We start from the raw sequence: 17331 nt of genomic DNA, 5'->3' as shown, positions 1-17331 counted from the left end.
TCCCAGAAATCTTATATCTCCGCCCTCCTCTCGACTCGAGTCATCTAATGTTAATATTTTTCTCATTTCCGCCAGCTTACTAGCTTCAGGCGAAGGTTGCCTATTTCGCTATCCGCTTCAGACTTTTCCGTATTCCTCCCCTCTCTCCTTGACCCGCTTCGTTGTCAGAAACCGACCATTTTATTTTAAATTTTTTCTTATTTTTTAAATAACGAAAATAATAAAAAACATTCTCTCCCATCTTTTCATATATACATATATATTTTATATTCATATTTGCCGCAGCGCGGAGCGCTATATATTGAATTCTCAATTTCACGACTCACTCATCTGTAAGATCAAAGATATATATGTAGATATACATACATATATACATAAAGTCATTTTTCTGCATCAAATGTAGAATGGCTTTGCATCTCTACACGCTTACATGAGCCTCTAAGAAGAAGAATGCCCGGGGTATAATTATAATTAGCGCAATTCGGGAGTTAAGTGCCGTGTAGCTTTGCTGCTACTTCTTCACCAGAACTCCCGGCAAACTACAAAGCAGTGACTGCTGCAGTAGCACACCAACAAGCTCTCACTGTATACAGATAAATATATATAAATACGAGTGCAAGAAGCCGAGAGCGATTTCTCCGGTCGACTCGACCTTGTCGCTGCACAGGTCACTGCATTGTATCGCTGTAAAATTGGACTCGGAATTAAACGCTCCGACAACCCACGTCGACTAATTCGCGAGCCCTCTTCCACCCCTTCCACTTTTATCATCATTGTCATTCGGTATCGCGGAACATGTCACAGTTTAATTTAATTCTCGGCTCCCCATTGAAATTCTCCTCGAGCAGATCGATCGCAGTCTGACAATATTTTCCCTTGACTTTTCTCGGCTCGTCTTTTGACTGTGTACAGCTCGCACGGCATCAGAGCCTTCGAGAGTCCCTAAGGGTACGAGCCGCGATCGATACCACTCGATTTTTGCCTCCAGGACCTTTTTCTCCTCGGCTTCACTGAGTTTAACCATACCCACACAGATATACTTAAAGGCTAAGTCACTCGATGATTTATGTGGGTACAAGATGTTAAGAGTGACCCTCCAACATTTTTTCTCTCACGTACACGGACAAGTAGTCGGTCCATAGTCCACAGTCTGTGGCAAATAGTCATATTTTTTTTTTATTCACACCTTACAATTCTTATCTACTCAAATAAAATGTACAACGCGTAGGTCTATATAGTTCCCTCTATATAACATATACCTACACCACATAACACTTAACTTAACTCGTGTTTCATTCGTACTCCCATAAGTATGTTTGCGTGACGTCACTTTTTAACGCGCGTGCGTCAAAAATATCTTCACGCGTTGATCGTTATCTCACGTCTATCACGTCTCCTGTATTTCCTTTACATTTTTTTTTATTCACACCCAACACATTCTGTACTCCTATTCACTTCATCTCGACTCTCTTTAATTTATTCAATCGTTAGATGAACTATATTTCCATGTATGCATTTTCATTAAAACCACTCGCACTCGCTCTGCAAATACCAACAGCAACAATAATGACAGTAGTAATAAAAATTATAAACACATTGAGGTGAGAAAGTTTATTCCAGTTAGCGGCGACCGAGCAGAGAAATGCGTTTATAACTAGTCTATTAAACAGGAAACTAAGCAGAGACCACAGAGGTGAAAATTGAACAACAAACTCGTGTTTGTATATTTTTAAAATATATATTTTAATAATCATATGAGTCCAGATGGTAATTTAGTTTCTCTGTCTACTCAACGTGATACTGTTAAGCATAAGGGAAATTCTCATCGCGAAACAAGGAAGGGCGGTTTAGTTCCATAACGGTATGGATAACGGAGGTGAGCATGTAGTGAAAAGTGATTTCCATTTATACACCTACATCCTTGGCGAACATTAAACGCTGCATAGTCCGATTATCGAAGTTTAGCTCCCCCGTGACTTGCCAGCTCTGCTATCCATGTAACGTTTGTTCACGGGGGTTTCAGAACGAGCTACAGCCACACCAGCTCTAATACTCTAGTGGACTTGTACAGTAGACTTGCAGACTTGTAGAATAGGAGACTAAATTAGTAGACCAGAGCTGTAACTGCAGTTAAGGACCAAGAAGGATTGCCTTGGGTGTTTCTCTCATTTTAACTTCTCATACTTGCTGGCATTCTGATCTTTTTCCTGCTTCCACATTCCATTATAAATACACGAATATGTATATACATATATATGATATATGCACATGTATGTGTGCATATAATATCAAAGGTATTGCAAGCTAGAGCAAGTCTAGTACGAGTGTATACTGTATACAAGCGCCACTGTTTTAACGATCGGGAACTCGCAGACTAATTACTGAATACCACTAGAGAATTCCAACCGCAAACCGAGCTGGCATATAAATTCTTCACTAATTCTTTTGGACTAAAACTTTTACTTCATCAACGTCATCATCATCATCATCGTCACCAGTGTAATCAGGTACTTTTGCGGGTTTTTATTCTATCACTCGACAATCGTCTCGAGCAGTACGACTCAAGATCAAGCGAGTGAGCGAGTGATAAATGGAGCAAAGGAGATAAAAAACCGCTGACAAACGAATCCCATCAATCAATCAATGAATAGAAGAGTTTGGTCTCAGATCTATCGACAATCCGCCACAATGGCTTTTTGTCTCTATTCATATAAAAATTTTAATCGAGTCTCATCGTAAGTTTTTTTTCTTCATCGTTTTCTTAATTCCGACTTACGAGTCGTCTATTTTTAAATTTCTCTTTACTTGTTATATTAATCGAGTTAAACTTTTGTCCCGGGTATTGATGCGTCGGGTAAGCGTCGTCTCGCTACACCCTGACGGGATTCGCAGTGCATGGCCAGAACGGGATACAGGGAGATAGAGAGAGACGAAAGCGCGAGACGTCGCGTTGCAGTTAAATTTGCATCTCGTATACATTATGTAAATCGACGCCGTCGCTTCGCTGGAGATATACCCCGAGGACACTTTGTAATCGTACCCGATTGACTCTCGGGAATTTTATATACTATATTTATTCCTCGGATACCCTCCAGCCTACACAGCATATTTTTAACGTCAAACGCAAAACTAATTCCAACTAATAGATGCTAAATTATCATTGTCTCTCGGAATACTACGAAAACAATACACACTGAGTGAAAGAGAGAAAGGGAGAGACAGAGACAGAGACAGAGACAGAGACAGAGACAGAAACAGAGAGAGAGAAAAAGAGAGTATGTATGTTTGTATTGGAACAGAAACTGCAGCAGCAGGACGACGATGAAGCATCAAAGACATCGGATATTGACATCGAATAGTGATTTAATAAACATAGACTCTATTGTTATAGTGTACCGTACATATACTATATATAGATCCAATATTGTCTCTCCATTGACTGGCGTGTGAGAGAGACGACAATCTCTCCCCTTCGCCACCCCCTTTTCCTCCTACCCTTCTTCCCCATACATATGTTTATTTATTTATTATTTTTACGTCTTCGATTGTCTCTCCAGGACAACTGGAGGGCATCCTTTCATCTTTTTCATTTTACCAGCGTCTTTGAGCTTTTAAATTAGTTTTGATATTTGCTCGACGGTTTCCGTGACCCGGGAATTAAATAAAAATATTTGAATATAAATTATTATATAGAACTCAGAAGATGTTTGTTTAGTTTAATTACCGCGTAAGTGGTAATTAAAAATAACTAGAAATAATAATGTATTTTTTTTGACTTAATAACTCGAGAATAAAATTAATACATAAATGAAATAGAGTATTAAATACTTTTTAAAACTAATAAACCGAGTTACTCTGCGCACAAACTTCGCTAAAGGATTATTACATTATTTAGGTATTTAATATAAATATTAAAATTTTTAAAATTAAATAATTTTGTAAATTTGTTTCACAATATTTCGCTTTACTGTCTTGAGTTAAGTCTCAGTAAAGCCCTTGAGTTTCTTCCTTCCCACTAAAACTAATTTTTTTTTAACGTCTACTTAAATCCTATTCACTGATTAATTAACCTCTGAATTGGCTAAGAAGCAGATGAAAAAATAAAAAAAGTTATTAATTGGTATTTTAAGTAGAGCCTTTAACTGTATCCTAAAAAGTGGATTTATTAATTCGCTACAGCGTAATGGCGGCGCTTGGAAAAGCTATAATTTTTACGAGATTTTATACGTGTAGCAAGTAATCCGAACGCTTTATCCTCATTCGTCGAGCAGACATTAAATAGAATAATAATAAAAAAAAATAAAAATAATAATAAATAAAAATAAAAATAAAAATTATGGTAATTAAGTCATGAATTTTTTAAACTTTACACTTGTAAATTTATTCTCACTTCGTCTTTATAAAAGTTTTCTTTAGCAATTCCTAGGAAAAAGTAGACACAGTTCACGACTATCAGCCAAACTAAATATACATATATATGTATTACTGCAATTTAAATTGGAGGCACGTCGGCAACTTGCGCCGCCTCGTGGTATTGGCTCGTGATTGTGATGGGAAACGGAATTTAAGTATACAAAACAAGAAAAAATAATAATAATAATAATAATAATAACGATAGTCAAGAGCGGAGCATAAATAAAAAAAGCGCTCGGATCTCTTTTTATCCTGTCGGGCGGTACTGGTTTTTTGTATTCTGAATAGCGTCAGGATCCGTCTAATGGAGTAACAGCCTTAGTCCTTCAGTGTACTACACTCGAGAATCCACTCCAGACGTAGTAAAAAAATAATGAAATAAAAAAAAATTCAACAGAGTATCTATCGCTTAGTAGATAACGATTTTTGACAAGGGCTAATCAAGATAAATATTTTTATCCGCCTCGCGCTCAATTGAATCCCGCTAACCCTCGTCACTAACGAAAATACTCGTAAAAATATAATAAATAACAAAATTTAATATACTGTAGCCTGATTAATCGGATGATGGTTGGTATTTTTATAAAATAACGTCGATGCCGATGTTCAATTTATCATAGAAAAATATAAATTATCGCGGGGTATATTTACTTAATAAATAACGAGCGAAACTGGTTCGAGGGTGTGGGGAGAAAGAGATGAGTGGAGGACCAGACACTAGATGCTGTAGTACGTATAGTAATAGTCGGTTGTCTGATCGCAGCCCCACGATCGAGAGCAGAGCCAGAAGCTGAGTTTCATTACCGAGTGTAAACTCGAGCCCCGTTTGCTCTCGACGCTCTGCTCTCTACCCGAATCGTTTCGCTCCTCCTTACCCTCGCCAAAACTTGCCACCGTTATACACTAAATCTATTTTATCGGACATTCACTTCCACTTGTACTTGTGCTGGTGATGGTACTTGTATTGGTGATGGTACTGCTACACAATTCGTGTACTGCCAGTACTGCTGGAGATTCTTATCCATTAAGCGAGACAGCGGGGGGTAAAGGATGCTGGGGAAGCTTTGATCCGGCAGTAGTTAAGCTCCAAGGACATAAGAATCACATAAAAGTACTTGGAGAAAGTTTAAATGTGAAAGTGAACTTTAAATGCCGTTTTCACTTAGTGTCTGACCGAATGCTCTTAGTTCTACTTTGCGGAGATTTGTAATTACAATTCACCGAGAGTTTATTTTAGCGGATTTTTATTTTCTGGTTACGCAATTACGTCTGGTGATTTAAATGGATTCACTTGTTAAAAAGTAATGAAAAAAAACGTTAAGAAATGATAAAAATAAAGTGGAGTAGGTGAGGAGAAAAATGTGAGAAGGATTCCGAAGAGGATCTCTCCCAAGAGCTTAAAGACGACCCAGTTTTCCTGGCGATTAATATTATCCAGTGTAAGGTGCCGGACGAGAAGGAGAAGGGGGAGGGCTGAAGACATCGGGCGAGTATCCAAGAGGCGTGTACTGCTGATATATCATCTTGTATACGCGATTCCGAATCCTCAAAGACAAACAACTGTTTCAAATATTTAGCTAGCTAGTGATAATGCTAAGGAAGAAAATTTGAGGAATTATTCAAGGAATACTCGAACGTGACGATCGTCATGAGCTGAGGATTCACCCCGAGAAGCCGAGAATAGACTCTGTGACTCTGGTGTATTCAGAGCTGAGCCGATGTAAAACTATCTCGATAAAAATGAGTGTCTAGTCTACATTTACACAACCAGATCTCCAATCGATTTGTCCTGTTTTATTTCAGTCTATTCTAGTACTCGGTGCTTTTTAACACTTTTTCTCGTTTTATTTATCCGATACTCCTTGCCAGGATTGAGTATTGACGTGCTGATGTTTCACACGTATCCAACCAGAATGTACACCGATTCACGGTTCGAACATAAATATTTGCCAACTTTCCTCTGTATTATTAGTTTCTTTGTGAAAAACTTTGAAGTTTTCACTGGCCACCGCCAGACATCACTCCAAAAAATATCTTTGCCAAATAAATCGTTGCTTTTATAAATTCATATTTTCTAATTCTAAAAATAAAAACAACATGTGAAATATTTATCAAACAAATATTCACTTTTAAAATTCACTCGACTCTATAACTTTTTGCACACGTGAATTGAAAGTTGATTTTTAAAAAAATTTTCCATTCCAATGACCCAAGTTACGAACAATTTAATCAATGGATTGTATTTCGAGCGGAGTTATTAATAATAATAATAATAATGATAAAAAAAATGAAAAGTTACAGTTGAAATAATAGAATTAAATTCCAGTAATGAATAATATAAATTATCCGCAGAGAATGTGGAGCAGCGGTTTAAAAATAAAGTGAAATATTTATGGATCGTAAACGTAATATATAATAATATTATCAGAGCAATCTGACGTATCGACTATCTCGATAATTTTTAGTTGCTGTGCCGCAGAGTAACAAAATTTTGTGTCCTGTCCGTTAAACAAATGCTCATGTTAACCTATCAACTCGTTCCACGGGAACGCAATTTTCCAGCAACGGCATATCAGAGACGCTGAGTGTTTTGCCGAGCGGGATTTTCACGCGGCGAACCGTATCTACTGTTCTCTCCCTGTGCATGTGTCTGTCCACTGCAGAGTGAATATCTATCGCACCATGGACATCGAATGGCGTTCGCGAATTCTCCTCCTGTCCCCTATCCTACACCCTGTCGCGCGTCACTTGCGAGAGAGCTATAAAGCGGACGAGGACCAGCGAAATTCTACAGCCCAATTTTACCCTACCACATTTAGTGCTTTATTTTTCTATTGTTTTTTATATTTCTATTCGTATCTCTTCTGCCCGAAATCCCGGCATAAAAAATTTACACAAAAATAAAATACGGGATATAAATAAAAAATCCCAGAGGATTTTCCAGCGGTTGTTTTTACATAACATGCTGAATATATATGGACATAAATGTATGCGGAGGTGTTAAATATTTATAAATTTCTTAAAATTAACGCTTTCCTTGAGGACCCATATTTGATATCGCGTCAACGACTACACTACAAGTTTAAAGATAAAAAAAATTTATTGCGTACTTAAGAGAAGCACGTGGATCCATCACCCTGGTGATTCTTCTCTTCTATGCCTCTCCACCCTATTTCCTGCCTTTATTTTATTTTTTTTATCACTCCACTTTCCTCAGCTCCGCAAACGCCATCTGCCTCCTATACTCTCTATCATATCGTCTCGGTTAAATTTAATTGAACACAGGCCGCGTTTATTTTCTTTATTATTTTTCACCCCCGCTGGCTCCCCCACTACCAACACATTACATTATTATATTATCTGTGCAGTATATCTATAGCCATTAGTCAGCCACGTGAACGTACGACAATTTCTCCATCTCATTTTCCTGCGTCTTGTTACGTCCCCCAGCCAATATTATAACGATCATGTATTTATGAGCCCTCTCTTGTGAGCATTCTACACACAATAGACTAGTCTTCTTGCTGCATCTCATTGATATTGTAATAAAAAAAAAAGAGAAAAAAAGATTCAATCCAAGAGAAGCTCACGTCGGCGATGAGTATCGCGATAACTGTGAAAATTAAATGACTCTCGACATATCGGATAAAATAATCAGAGTCCCGCATAGCAAATCCTATATCCACATTTTACCTTAAACGTGTCAGCATAAGTAAATATTAGCGTTTTCTCTCAGCATAAATTTAGGAAAACACGTTAAAGCTCACACCGCAAACCCGGATGAGTATGAGTTTTAGTTAAACTTGGAGTACTGAGATTTCTGTTGACAATTAGAGAGCTTTCGTCTTACATCAGCATAAAATACCCGCCCGATATACCGCACTGTCGCCTCACCCGAGGCTTAACTCTCACGTCTTACAAATTATACAGCAAATTCCTGACATATCCATTTATCTGTCAGTGTACCCTCGTTCATCCGAACCCGGCTCGAGCCAGCAGAACTGAATCCGCCGGCATTGGCGTCACCCACGCCGTGCCAACCGGCGTCTCCAGCTTTCTCATCTCACGCACAAATGATTCCCTCAGTTTATCCAAAATCTCGCGAGGCTGAGCCGCTCAGACAAATAAATTTTAAAAAATTAAAATAACTTACCCGACACTTCGTAAGCTCCATTCCTCTTCGGCACGACTGCATCTCAATTAATCACTCTCACTCACCTCAAATACCACTGATACCATAATTACCCATTATTAAAATAAAAATAATTAAAAATAAATATATAAATAAATAATCACAGTACACTTGGCACAAGATCCTGCTATCAATAATCGATTATCAGCAAATTACAGCGGGCAAATTACACTCTGAGCTCAATAACTTGCAGCATCAACACCGGCCAGAAACAAGTAGTCTATGTCTGTCTGTGTCAACCCAACAATAACAACAACAACAACAATAATTATTATTAATATTATTATTACTACAGCAATAATAATAGTTGTAATAATAATTAGTATTATTAAAACTATTAAAACTCATCATCAGGCTTTCCACCTACACCTACACCTACTTCTACTTCTAGGTCCAGCCCGCCGCGAAATCCTTCTCGGGCGCTTTCGTTGCTGCTTATTACTACGTACGAGCAACGAGGTGGCAGCCACCCTGACGAATGATCCAGCATCCAGCTACGCCCGTTACAGCGACCGGGCTACTACTGGAGATCACTGCGTTCCGGCGCAAGCTCTGATTTCGATTTTGTCCGTACGAAGCGCCACTGATGATGTACCCACTCTTCTCTGTACTCTCCATTCTCCACTCTCATCCCCTTTTCATCTTATATATTTTTCCCCCTCAGCCCCCAGCCCGATCTCGCCCTCTCGTTCCGCCTGCACCCCTGGCTCCAGCAGCTCTTCTTCCTTCAGCGTAAAAACACCCCTCGACACACTCCTGTACACTACACAGACAAACTCTGGACCGAACGTGTGTGCGTCCCTACTGAGAGCAAACTCCGGGGCTGCAAGAAACTAAGAGTGTGTTGGTTCCCGAACCGAGGGGAGCACTCAGAAGGGTGAATTCTCAACCCGGTTCAGACGTTAAAAAAATTTAACTCTACTCTTGTTATTATTTTATATTTATATACTTATGTATAAAAAAATATACGAAAATCCTTCAGCAGTTTTTTTATAACCAACCGGATGTTTCATTAGACCCATTATGCTCTTTGACTGCACAGCCCGTCAATTAAGCTAAAAGCTGCGATGATCAATCATCAATACCATGTCGGATCTCCAATGACTGCAGGCACCATCAGCTCTGGGTTTGAAACATAAAACACCTCGCACTGTCGTCCAAAATGTTTGCACTCAATCCCCAGCAGATATTAAACAGTATAAAATTAAATTTGCTTGTTGGCAGAGAGCACGGTGGCGTTAGAGGGCTTGTGTACACACAGACATGTGTACTCGTAACCGTACAGAAGCGTAAATATTTGGCCGTGCCTACTACCAGCAGGTCTAATCAATGGCCTCAACCTGCTTAGCTATCGTTCCCGTGTCGATTTAGATGCTGATGTGCTACTTGACGGCATTACTTATGCACCCAAATAATTAATTATCCCTTCTACTAAGCCGCTAATTTCTTTGTAAAGATCATTTTGCGGCTAGTGGTATTTCTTATTAATAACCATCGTTCTGATTACAAAGCACAGCAGTAATTTCGTATAGACGTACTATGAAATATTTATAATTTAATCCACACAAGACCTTAACTCTGGTAAACTTTGGTTCTATTACCGTCTACCTCATGACTTGTCAGCCAGTTTTATTTGAGCTTCTCAGACGTTCTACCTCTACTAGAACTAAACTTAAAATTACTGTAACTGTACAGCATGGGTGAACAAGTGCCCGCGAATTACGGAAACTTAGATCAAGAAGTTTATTTAACACGTAGTTTCCTACACTTATGTGGGTTATGGCCGGGCACAACTTATTTACGTTACTTTTCGGTGATAATATTCATTTTCATCGTTCTCTGGATGCCTTTTGCTGCGTACTTGTACTTTTTCTTCAGCGATACCATAGAAAATGTTGTCGAGACCACTGGGTACTTGATGAGTGTCTCGTACACAATACTAGAGATCTTTATATTCCGCAGCAACAAAACTAAAATAACGTCAATTGTCGAGCACATGAGCGACAATTGGCTCGGCATGACTTTTATCCCCGAGAAGGAAAAAAAAATGATCAACAAAAATTTATCGAAATCCCGGTTCGCTGTACGCATGGCATTTTCATTTGTCACCTTCTGCCTGGTATTTTATTCGATAATGCCATACGTTATTGCACTAATTTTGGGCAAAAAGTTTCCAAGACAAGCGGCTCGAGTTGCCTGGTACCCGTTTCCGTTGGAAAATTCATTCGTTATATTTTTGACTTCTTCTGTCACATTGGCGGCCATTTTTCTGATCATGCTGATCGAAGTGGCCATAGACGGATTTCTTATCTTGCTCGTCTATCATTCCGTTGGACAGTTGCGGTTACTAAGAAACACAATCGATAAATATCGAGGATTAATCAGACATCCTGACTCTTCACCAAAATCTTGGTCATCTTCAAGGGATTTTAAAAAATCTTGTCCCTGCCTCAAGTGTATCGTCGATCATCACGTGGACATCGAGATGTTTGTCGAAGAAATAAATAATTCTTTCAGTAAAATTATATTCATAAAAACCAGCGTGACGATTATTAAATTCTGCGCAATGGGATTCTTTGTAGTCCAGGTTAATTAATAATTTAAAATTTTAATTATAAAATACTAATTAGTTGATGCTTGTAAAATTAAAACCAGACATTTAATATTTCATGATGGATTATTATATGAGGTTTTGATGTTATTATGAGCATTAATTATTAATGTAATGATAAATTTTTGTAGTCTGCGCATGCTAAAAATATATCAGGAATAATAGAAAACGCATTATATGTTTTCTGGAGTGGATTTAGTCTCATTATTTATTGCTGGCTAGGTGAAATACTCGGTAAGAAAAGTGACGATATTGCGAGAGCTGTATGTGAAATCGATTGGAGTATTAAAAAAAGAAAGAAATCGCTCTCTTTGATGTTGATAATAATTCGTTGCAGAAAACCATTTGCTATAACTGCTGGTAAAATTTTTACGATGAACTTAATTTTTTACAAAGAGGTACTCGATAGTTTTAATACTTTTATAATGAAAATATAATAACCCGGGTCGAAAAATTTCATTAGATTTTAGTCTGGCTAGATTGTAGTTGGAGTAATTGCTCTGTCTTTAAATTGTTACAAAAATTTTAAGCTGTTTTTTATCTAAAGACGATCAAAAACAGACTGATAAAAATAGTAGGCAGTGAACGTGTAATTTTGGTCTAGAGGCATCCAAAACCATACTAAAAGTTGTGGAAAAAAAACCTGAAAATAGACCAAATAAATGTACCTGAAGATCGGAAGGTTTTTCGCGCAACAGAAATGAAAAAAAATTCATGGAATTTGACTGCTTAAGAAGTACCTCCAGAGCTTGGAGTGGCCTAAGATTTTCGACTGACATACCAGCATCTATATGCGAAAATTTTTTTCTTTTCATTGCGCAAAAAACGTTCCGATCCTCAGTTACATATTAATAAAGAATAGTACACTGAAAAAAAGAAATATTTGTCCCAAATAAATAAATTTATTTGTGGCTTTTTTTGAAAGATTTCTTAATGACAAATAAATATATTTGGTAGTACAAAATATGACAGTTGATTCAAATAATTTTATAATTTTACTGAAATATGTAATTTATTTGTGGTACAGTCGAACTCCATTAACTTGGACAGTTAGTTTACGGAGGAGCAGAAATTTCTGGGAATTTCCTAGTTAACGGATACCCCTTCTTCCTTAAAAAGTAAACTACAACGCATGCGCTCTTACATCTACATGAATGATGTATAGATACATATAAACAGAGACATACAAATGTATAATATCGGGTGGGAGGCAGCGTAGCTCGTGATGGGGGTCAAGATTGAGGGGAAGTTCCGAGATAATGGAATCCGAGCTAATGGAGTTCGACTGTAAGTAAATGATATATTTGTGGTAAAGATATTAAATTTGTGACGAAAAACGGAAAATTTGGCAATTAATACTTGAGCACATGACCCGACTAATCCTTATTTCCAGCAATTGGATAATTTCTTTACTCCAAATAAATCTTCTTTTCAGTGTACGGGCACAAATCAATTACATTTCAAATGTTAATTAATTAAATACAAGGAAAAAGTCAAATTGAATAGAAATAACTTAAAATTTTTGTTTCATTTAAAACAGACAAAATTTTTCGACCCCGGAATAATAATAATGTAATAAATAATTTTATTGATAATTTTATCTTTTGCTTCCAGTGCATTTTAGCATCTGTGTCATATCTTTCCGTCCTTATCGCTATCGGACTAGGTAAGTTACTGTGATAAGAGATTACACGTGAAAAAAAGGTAAAAAAAAAAACGTCCTCATCCCATGAAATCAGGATAAAAGCATATTAAGCACGAACATGTGTACATATGTTTCAAAATACTGTAGTGGTTACTTATTGAATAACAGCTAGGTCAGCAGGCAAATAGACTCTGCTGCTCATAACGTTTACTATGAAGATATTAAAGAACTTTAATACCAAGTTAAATAAATTATTTCATTTATTTTTAATTATTCATAAATTACCAACTTGTAATCTTCCATTTAAATTTAAAATTCATTACAATTTATTTATATAAAAGTCAATTCTAATATAATATATAACAATTTAATTATTTAAAAATATAAATAAAATATTTAAAAACTTAAAATTCATAGATATAAAATATAAATAAAATATTATAAAAATTAATACCTTAAAAATTTAACAACTTCTATTGCTCATTGGAATTTTTTCTAGCTCTACAATTAGCCGCATGTCTATTGCGCGAAGTCTTACGATTAAATATTTTTTTACAAAACGCACATGTTAAAACTGAAGATAAATCTTGTAATGAACTCGTTTTTTTTTCTCTCTGCTTCAGGTGACGTGTCAACTTCAAAGGCCTAAAAAAAATTTCAAGTAAAACATCAATAATTATTTAAACAATTAATTACTATAAATTGTAAGACAAATTGTAATATAAATAAATAATTACTTAGTTCTGCAGAGTGAACACTGACACTCCTTTAATTCACCATCAACTTTATCACTGATTTTTAAAGGATCCAATAAAACTTCGGCTTTAAAATCACTAATGTTTGAAGATTTCAACACTTTTTTATACTCTTCGAAATTATCAATCACTTGGTACTCAAACTTACTAGGATCTGGATCAATAGACCCATCAGTTTTATTCTCCAGCATCTCGGTATCAAATTCGAGGACCATAAATTCATTTTTTACGCTTGCTTCCACGCTGTCAATAAAATCAAACTCGAATTCGCTCGTGTCGATGTAAAAATCTTTGTTTTCACGACCAGAACTTTCGGTGATAAAAAAATTATTGTCTACTTGAAAATTATCATCGAACTCGAGCCCGCTGACGACGATATCATCAACGAAAGTGAGATTTTTAAATTCAAAAAACCCGCGGTCGTCACATTCGTCAAGAGCAACATCAGTAATTTTTTCAGGCGAATTAAAATTAAATTCATCAACAATCTCAATACGCTGGACTTGTAAATAATCATCAGTATCTCCTACATACCACATTGGAGACTGGTCCAAACCTTCCTCGATATTTTCATTCATTTTCTGGCCGATCACTTGGTCAATTCTTCTGAAGAAATTCTGCTTCCTGCGATTTACTTTTGGGGAAATTTTACCGAACACTTTGTCCTGCTTTACAACTTCACTACGTCCCTGTTTTTTTAGTATATTTGGCACGAAACGTTTTTTTTTAAACTTGCGATCGATTACCGGCGATAAATTTAATCGATCAAAAGAAATTAAATTACTAATTATCGAATTTAAATCAACGTACGGCATTTTTTTGCCACTGAAGTGAACGTTTACTTCCCAGAGCTTTTCTAACAAAGAAAAAATTTAATTGCAACGGATTATCGCAATCACTGATCGATATCTCGAATCGTTTTTTAAATGTTTGCCAAAAAATCAAAATGGCGCCGCGCAAATAATTTTTTCTTGTCTTCCCTCCAAATAAATTGAATTAACAAACTGATGACATGAAATTAATCAAAATAAAAGTAATTAAAATTTTAAATTTATTAATTAATGAAATAAAATGTTTAACGTTAATACATCAAGTAAAAAATATCAATTATTTTTTAAAAATTCAGGTAAATATAAATTTATAAATGTTAGTGTTTATTTAAATAAATTATTTTTTTATTTAATTTAAGTTAATTGATTAATTTATTTATTAATTAATGTGTCACCAATCATTGGTATCATTGTCATTGAGACGCAAATTTGAAAAAAGTACATCGCGGATTTTCGGCTTTGGATCCTCTTTTATTTTAGATGGGACGGCTTCACCCAACATCCATTCCAATTCTTAAACAAAAATTATTTTTAATTAATAAATTTATTAATTCATTATTTTTTATCAATAATTTAAATTAAGTAATCAGTGAATTGATGGCATGGAAAATAGCAGACATTTAAAAATTAAAAAAAACGAAAATTTATTATGACAATAAAGTTAGCAGACATTTAAAAATTTTTGGATTTTTTTTAACAAAAAAATAGATAATAAAAAAAATATTTTGAAAAATTGCACGTATAGTTTATTAAATTTCCGACATGTGCATTTTTTTAGAAATTTTTTTTTTCATTATTTATCTGTCAAAAAAATTTTTTTTTAATTTCAAATGTTTGCTAACTTTACTATCATAAATTTATTACAGTCTTTCATATTAATTTAAAAAATTTATATGAGTGTGGATGTAGCAGACATCAGACAAATTTTAAATTATGAATACAGTAAATAATTAAAAAAAAAATTATTTTAAAAAATACACTTGTTAATTTCAAAATTTTTTAAATGCGCATTTTTTTTTTCATTTAATTTTATTAATTACTTACTCGATTTATTTATAATTTTAAATTTCTCTGATGCCTGCTCCATTTACACTCATGACACTAAAGTTAGCGGACATCTAACAATTTAAAAAATTTTTAAATAATAAAATAAAATTTTTTCAACAAAAAAACTAAAAAATGGACTTTTAGAAAATTATAAAATTAGTAGATGCATTTTTTTATTTTATCAATTTAATTGATTAATTTTTTTTATATGTAATTTAAAAATTGTCTTATGTCTGCTTCATTTACACTCATTTTGCACTCATAAAAAAGTAGCAGGCATCTGAAAATTTTTTACAAAGTCCTTCATATTAATTTTATAAATTTATTCATATTAATATTGAATTCGTTCAGTTTAAAATTTAAAAAATCTGAGCACCTGCTACTTTAACTGGCTCATTAATTAATAAATTAATTATAAACTAATCAGTCTTTAGAAAGTCTATGAATACGATCCTGAAGTTAGCAGACAAGTTTTCAAATTTTTTTCAACAAATCATTTGCCAGAAAAAAACCAAATTTATGCATATGTAGAAAATTTAAAAAACTTTAAATACAATTTTTAAAATAATGAGATGCCGGTTAATTTCAGTGTCATACAAATAATTTGTATAAATAAAATATGTGAGGTTATACCTGGTTCTGTCAATTTCATTCCCCTGAGTTCAATAGGACCGATTATTTGCTTGACCATGTCTCCATTATGATAAATAAATATCGTGGGTAAATTTTTATCAGGCCAATTAGGAATACAAGTGGTCGAGATACTTTTTAAAAATTTAGTTGTTGGAAACTTCGTAGCCAGAGATGTCAAATATTGATTTATCAAAGTACACAGTGGAATCCTAGAGACAAGTCACAAATAATTAATACACTTCATAAAACCCACAATTATATTATTAATAATTATTATATCAGTGTAAAAAGTATTACCCAGATTTGTATAAATGGAGGACGACCCAGACACCCTCACCAGCATTATTAACTTCTGCGACATAATCCTGAGCAGATATTTCCTTAACGTCTCCATACTTTGATTCAGATAACAGTGCTTTCATCTCAGCTAACCTCTTTCGTTTGTACTCCTCAATAACTTTTTCATCCTCCTCGTCTTCGAGCTCGTCTAGCTCATCAAGACTCTTGTCATCCAACTTAGTAACTTCTATAAATAAATAAATAAATAAGTAATAATTAAAAATAATTTACACAAAGTCAATATTCAAATTATTCAAATTCTTATAAATTACCGCGACCAGTTCTTTGATCGATTGTATTTTCTAGCAGATCAATAATTTGATCCTCAGTAATTTCCTTCTCTTTTGGTTTCTCTGGGATAATTCCCTTTGACCTGAGGATGTCATTCCACTCGGTATCTTCATTTGGATTTTGCTAGGAGATAAATATATTTAATTACTCTACACTTTAATTTAAAATTTAATTATCAAATTTATTCTTACCATTTTGTCTGCTGTTAACTTGTTTAACTTTAAATGTTTATTTATACAATTAAATTTCCACTTTTAGGTTAATTGTTAGCTTTCGTAAATGACAGCCTTTAAATTAATTTTTATCCACTTCCACATTTGGTATTTGTATCAAATTACATCGCCAGCATTTTCCTCATTAAAAAAATTCTACTTTTACTAAAATAAAAACCAGCTGTATCATGACTTTTATTGGAATTACACTCTAGCGACTTTGACAGCTCCCACAATTATTTAAAAATTTAAAACCGTGTATTTAAAACGATTACTCATCCAGTTTCATTACACAAATTTTTGTAAAAACAATAATTAAATTCCATTATTATAAACAAATAATTAAATTTTCATAAATAAATA

At 34.7% G+C, this 17331-nt stretch overlaps 4 protein-coding genes across 5 annotated transcripts in view; 1 reads left to right on the top strand and 3 right to left on the bottom strand.

Annotated features, from left to right (window-relative positions):
- LOC130675882 (two pore potassium channel protein sup-9) overlaps window positions 1-9121 on the bottom strand; it is a 53532-nt gene extending 44411 nt beyond the window's left edge. Inside the window, exons 1-2 of one of the 2 annotated variants that reach the window (XM_057481779.1) lie at window positions 8985-9121; window positions 8567-8835 (exon numbers count right to left, since the gene is read on the bottom strand). The gene's annotated coding sequence lies outside the window, so the exon portion shown is untranslated. Of the gene's footprint in view, window positions 1-8566 lie in introns of both variants that reach the window. The other variant, XM_057481777.1, reaches the window with a different exon arrangement.
- Window positions 9122-10301: 1180 nt separating this feature from the next.
- On the top strand, window positions 10302-11820 carry LOC130675743 (uncharacterized). The gene is made up of 3 exons (XM_057481584.1): window positions 10302-11192; window positions 11348-11614; window positions 11764-11820. Exons 1-3 carry the CDS (start codon window positions 10302-10304, stop codon window positions 11818-11820), a joined length of 1215 nt encoding a protein of 404 aa, XP_057337567.1.
- Window positions 11821-13155: 1335 nt separating this feature from the next.
- On the bottom strand, window positions 13156-14513 carry LOC130676491 (uncharacterized). Its single transcript, XM_057482760.1, has 2 exons — window positions 13599-14513; window positions 13156-13506 (listed from the first exon to the last, which is right to left on the bottom strand). The coding sequence occupies exons 1-2, from the start codon at window positions 14429-14431 to the stop codon at window positions 13335-13337; spliced, it is 1005 nt and encodes a 334-aa protein (XP_057338743.1). The 5' UTR covers window positions 14432-14513; the 3' UTR covers window positions 13156-13334.
- A 140-nt stretch (window positions 14514-14653) lies between these two features.
- LOC130676492 (viral IAP-associated factor homolog) lies at window positions 14654-17194 on the bottom strand. The gene is made up of 5 exons (XM_057482761.1): window positions 16948-17194; window positions 16738-16879; window positions 16424-16652; window positions 16127-16335; window positions 14654-14959 (listed from the first exon to the last, which is right to left on the bottom strand). Exons 1-5 carry the CDS (start codon window positions 16948-16950, stop codon window positions 14838-14840), a joined length of 705 nt encoding a protein of 234 aa, XP_057338744.1. The 5' UTR covers window positions 16951-17194; the 3' UTR covers window positions 14654-14837.
- Window positions 17195-17331: the final 137 nt, after the last annotated feature.

This window comes from Microplitis mediator, chromosome 10 (assembly GCF_029852145.1).
Source record: "Microplitis mediator isolate UGA2020A chromosome 10, iyMicMedi2.1, whole genome shotgun sequence".
Classification (NCBI taxonomy): domain Eukaryota; kingdom Metazoa; phylum Arthropoda; class Insecta; order Hymenoptera; family Braconidae; genus Microplitis; species Microplitis mediator.
The sequence above is the reverse complement of the archived record's forward strand: the minus strand, read 5'-3'. Positions and strand labels throughout refer to the sequence as shown.